This window comes from Penaeus vannamei, chromosome 10, assembly GCF_042767895.1.
Source record: "Penaeus vannamei isolate JL-2024 chromosome 10, ASM4276789v1, whole genome shotgun sequence".
Classification (NCBI taxonomy): Eukaryota; Metazoa; Arthropoda; class Malacostraca; order Decapoda; family Penaeidae; genus Penaeus; species Penaeus vannamei.
Window position 1 is genome coordinate 37,434,797 of NC_091558.1, and position 5,592 is coordinate 37,440,388.

Sequence of the window (5,592 nt, forward strand, 5' to 3'; positions counted from 1 at the left end):
TTATCTTTTGAATTTACTCTCATTCAAGTCTGTAAATGGATACACATATAATACAGCTGCTTCTATATGCAAGATAAATGTGTGATTTATTTAGTATTTAATAAAATAAAGCCAATAAACACTAACAGCAACCAATTCACTATAGCACCAAAAAATAGCTCAATAATAAAGGTTACATAACACACCGATACTAGTAATACAACCTGTAACTTTCACAGTTCTTGATTCCCTGAGTCACCTCTAAGCCTTGTTTAAAAAAGAAAGAAAAAAATTGGAAAGGAGAACTGTGGAATAGGGAAAAAAGTATAATAAAGTGTTCAACTTTTTCATATAAATCCAAACTTTATATTCTCTAAATATTTTAGAAGGTTTGACTTGCAGTCATACGAAAATCTTAAAGCAAAGACAAAGTTATTAATCTGTCCTCAGCATAACAGCATAAATTGTAAACATAAAAATGAAAATGCACAATGTTAACTTTTGTATGGTGAAAGAATTATTTATTTTCTGTATCTGATGTGAAGAGAGGCTCCCCTACAACATGCAATTTGTAACCAACTCTCAGCATGAGGCATGTACACAACCAAAACACAAGCCAAGCCAGTTGCTTTGTCACCCACTCTGAAATCCAGTGCTGTAATAGGAATATCAAAAATTAAATAATAAAATAACAATACAAGAATTAAAGTAGTTTAAATGTAGTTAAACAGGGTGACAACTGCAGCCTCAGAAATTCAAATAATGCTAGTTATAATATAAATAGATTAACTCACATCACTGAGAAGGTTCAGAAGAGACAATGAGATCTGGAAACCTACAGTACAACTTCTCTGTAATTAGAGGATCACCACCTCTGCTACTTTGAAAGTGGATACAGACTGACTCCAATTAGACAATTTGCCTAAAACAGAAATCTCAACAAATATGCCTATTCTGCTTAAGACTGATATCACAACAAACATATTTTGCAAACATTTAAATGTTAGAGGGAAAATACACAAAACTGCAAATTGCAGGAGTTCAAAAATAATCTTGTAAATTCCTTAGTAATTATCCTTCAGTAACATCGTTTCCAAAACCTGCAATCCACTTTCTTAAATATGTTTCTGCACTAGCCTTCTGGCTATTTTCTCCTTACTTCAAGTAGAACCATAAAGTGTCACCAAATTCTTCGAATTTCAATTAACTTCTATACATAATGATGCAATACCAGCATACAAAACCTCACAGATATCACACCCACAAGTATAATACAGACATGTATCTAAAACATCTAGTCATGATTCATGCTCTTCCTTTTCAATAACATTTCTGAATATTAAGGCATTCAGTCCTTAAATATTGGCAGTTTTCATAATATAAGGCCTTTATATTATAACGTTCTGAAATTCACTGGTTGGTAATTTACAAAAAGGTCTAAAATCTGAAATCCATCTGAGCACCAATTGTCACTCTATTGCTATGATATTTCTCACTAATAAGTAAGGCAATACCATTTATTCCCCTTGCCTACAAAAGTACCTTTCATTCATCTAAATCTAAGCCTAAAACTAAAGTAAGTGGGTTGGTCCACAGATCATATATCAAGCAGTAGTGACAATTATTCAGTATTTCATTTAAGGCGCATTCAAGTTATGCTTTCAACGAATGACCGGTAAATATATTCCAAATTGCAGAATGAAATATAAATAATCAATGAACTTTTCACAAATTATGAATTTCAATAAAAATTACAAAGGGAATCTATTCAATATCAAGTGAATACAAACTTAAACTATATTAAATATTAAGTAATAAAAATCACAACACCCTTGAACAAAATGCAAACAAAAAATGCACTGAATTTTGTAAAAGAATCTGGTTCTCCCCCCCCCCTCCCCCCACACACACACATAGGTGGTGGGTATGGGCACTGTCCAGTGTAGTTTTTTTTTTGTCTATTCTGTTTACACAAAGATGTATTCAGAAGCACTTAAGTTACCCAAAAGTTAGTTACTTGGCCTACTTGACCTCACCTGTTTATTGCATTGCTTGAAGTATTGGGATCTGTTTTATTTTTTTAGTATTATTATTATCAATAATATTATCATTATTGGCATCATTTCATTGTACTTAAAAAGAAACTATAAAAAAAATATATATATATATAGGGTAAACAGCTGAGATCTAGAAGGCCCAAAAAAATACTACTTCGTGACTAAGCGCCTGTGGAGTTATCTGTGTAAACAAAATGAATAAATTGAAATCACAGTGGACACTGGGATGGCATGTATAGATGTCATTCCAGTGTCAGCGGGTTAAATGCATATTCATATCAATAAATATAATCCTTATTTATATACAAAATGACACACACAAAAGCATACTTTAACCACTGCCATAAAAAAAGAAAAGTAAATACCTGTAATTATGTAACAATTCCTTAAATCAAACTGTAATTATATGATCTCTAATGATATTCAGGCATATTTCTGCATATCTGTGTGACTGAATTGTGAAAGTCAGTTTTAAACCTTAAGTGGCTAAATAAGAGCTTTCATGTACACAACTATTATTTCTACTGTGATTCCTAAATATTTGACATCCAGACTGGAACATCCTACATACAAAATTCTGAAATGCAAATCCCTAACATATTCATCACTCTTTTTTGACAAAATTATTAAAATCCATACATGCAAATATTGAGGCATTGTAAAGTAGGTGTTTTAATCAATTCCAAGTCTAAGGATATCTGCATTTTCCAAGATCTCAACCTTAGTCTCTTCTGCCTTTTCTGACGTCTGCTGCTCCAGAGTATTGGCCACCATAGCACTGGCAACTGTGTCTGTGCCAATGCTAATCTTGTTTCGCCAATCAAAACCACGGAGAACAATCTGTAGCAGAAAAAAGCAGGTGGTTAATCTTGTCTACTACCGAGGATGTTATCTTCATCTAGTTACATTAATTTCTGAACGGTGAATGAAATGTGTTTTTTTACATATCTGAGAAAAAATGAACATAAAAGGGAACTATTGATATTTTAAAAAGAGATACAATAAATACGTATTGTAGCATATCTTCCTCCATTCCTTCCTTCTTTTTTTATAGAAAACTTTGAGGAAAGGATGTTAAAAATACTACTACCATCTACAGAATTTTCAACTTCCAAAACAATTTTTGTAAAAAAAAAAAAAAAAAAAAAAAAAAAATATATATATATATATATATATATATATATATATAATAATAATAATAATAATAATAATTGAACTTTAAAATTTAATAAATAGCCTAGTTTGATTGAAATCCAAAATGCATGCCTAAACTTCAGAAATGATAGTAAAACACACACATACAATGAAACTGAAATCCTACACAAAGTTTATATAGAACATGCCTTATCCAGCAAGAGTCAAGTGAAAATCCAGAAAAGTCAAGGGTGGCTATGTATTGCTTACAGTAATGACACATAACTGGCGACCTTCCTGCCTCACTTCAATCTCTCCTCCATCTTATGACTAGCTAATAGTTCTAAATATATTTTTTGAGTGCATCATTTTTTTTTATACCTGTCATCATTAGTATCTTAACTGTATGCATCACATAAAAAATAACATTATTTAAAGTTCACTACTCATACTGTACATAATCTAAAGTATAGAATTTTTTGAATTAATAAAGGAAAATAAACTGTTCTGAGCAAAGAGGGCCCAACATAGCCTTCCATAATATTAGCTTTTATTGTAATTAGCTAAATGGGAGTGAGTATGCTTAGGCTCTGCCTTTCTTCACCTCAAAGTTGATAAGAAGACAGGCACACAAAGTAAACTCTCATTATTCTTGAAACATCCCCAGTTCAGAGTAATAAGGCTTCGTTTTCTTAAAGTGAATGGTCTTTTACTGTGCTTTCAGTTAACCCCTAGCCGCCGGGTGGCATGTACGTACATGCCATGGCTGTTGTGGACCAAAAGACGGGTGGCATCGTGCCATGCCCATTCCCGCGCCACTGGCTCGTCGGATGGAGTTTTTCTCCGATAGTAGCGGCTTCATTTATATGGTAAAGATCTTAGGCAATGGCACCTATAATGAAGGCAAACCTTCAAAATTTTAATATTTCTATAAATTATAGTAAAATGAAAGCTTTTAGGTGCTAAATGTTGCTCGCAAACTACCGATCGAAAACTGCCGATGCGCGCCAACAACCCTGTCCATACGTCCACTTGCCAAAAATTTTTACACGTCGGCATTGGGTTAATGTGCATAAAACAATTCTACCATATATGTTATCTGAGGCATTGCCATTTAAAGCTCAAATGCTGATAAACAGGAATACATGAGTTTCCAAATAATATAGTATCAAATACCACCACAAGGAAAACAAAATATAAGACTATATGCTAAAACCCTTTAGTAGATATTTTACAAGGTACCCATTTTCCTACTACTGGCCTCATATCATAGGCATAAGAATGACAGACATTGCACTACTACTGCATTGTAATTTAGATTGAAAGAATCTTTAGTACCCCTATCCTTCCTCCAAATTCACTGAAATAGTCAATCAGTAATAGACAGTCATTACCGTCAGTTTCTGGTATGATTCCTACTAGAGATTGCTACGGTACTAAGGCAATTAGCTCAATACATATGAGTAAAGTAAAGCTAATGGGTTTAATGGTAGAAGTCTTTCATGTACAACTTAGCCTGTTATGTCAAATTACTCGTACTGAGGTGCATTGCAAAAATATATACATATGCTCTTGAGAATTATTACATCATTTCAAATAAATCAAAAAGAGAATACTTTACAACAATCATTGAAAGGGGAAAAAAGAAAAAAAGGAGAGAAAAAAATTAATTTTCAACTGCAAAGAGCTAATGAAAGTATCATCTGCAAGCGTAGTTTACCTCAAACATCAAGTTAATATTCTCCCATTCCTGTGCATACTTCTTATCTAATACAATAAAAGATAATAAAATTACTAATGGAATATGATTCTTTGTATCTACAATAAAGACCCATGTCACTGATCAGGGAGTAAAAAATGTGAATCCAAGCACTGCTAGTAGTGTGAAATGTAGGGGATCTGTAAGAGACAAGACTGCTATTTTATATCTCCAAGCACAGGGTTTCCCTTTCGTACCTGCGCTATCTTCTCCATGGGACGTGATTCCTGTCTATCACAAAGGAGAAGAGATGGGCGGTAGATGGAGAGGCGTGGAAAGTTAAGCTCTGTAACCATGTTCTCTACTTCACCTGCAACAGGGATTATAATAAATAGATGAAAGCATTTATATCTTTTCATAGAGTACAATACTTTCAAGAATTTATACGGATGGTTTGTATCATGATCAAATGATATATATCCAAAGCTGCTTCTCCTGTTTCCACCCTTCCTTGAGTCTTCAAGAAAAATATCTTGAATTTACTAGGGCCATTAATACTGATGCAGTTATTATTATTATAGATACTATAATGTCAATGTTATCGTCATTACTAATAGCAATATAAGCTAAAAGATAATATATCCAAAAATCAAGGAAAAGGCAAAACAGGTGAGATAGGTACAACTAGTAATTGACTCCTTTATGACTAAGTAAGTGTGGAGC

General features: G+C 32.9%; 1 protein-coding gene across 3 annotated transcripts in view; it reads right to left on the bottom strand.

The window, feature by feature from the left end:
* Nucleotides 1-5,592, bottom strand: part of LOC113829051 (oxidoreductase HTATIP2) — a 10,821-nt gene continuing 5,229 nt past the window's right edge. For all 3 annotated transcript variants that reach the window (XM_070126600.1, XM_070126601.1, XM_070126602.1), the window contains exons 4-5: nucleotides 5,127-5,239; nucleotides 1-2,876 (exon numbers count right to left, since the gene is read on the bottom strand). In XM_070126600.1, the coding sequence (XP_069982701.1) occupies nucleotides 2,709-2,876; nucleotides 5,127-5,239 (281 nt within the window). In that variant the 3' untranslated portion in view covers nucleotides 1-2,708. The remainder of the gene's footprint in view (nucleotides 2,877-5,126; nucleotides 5,240-5,592) is intronic.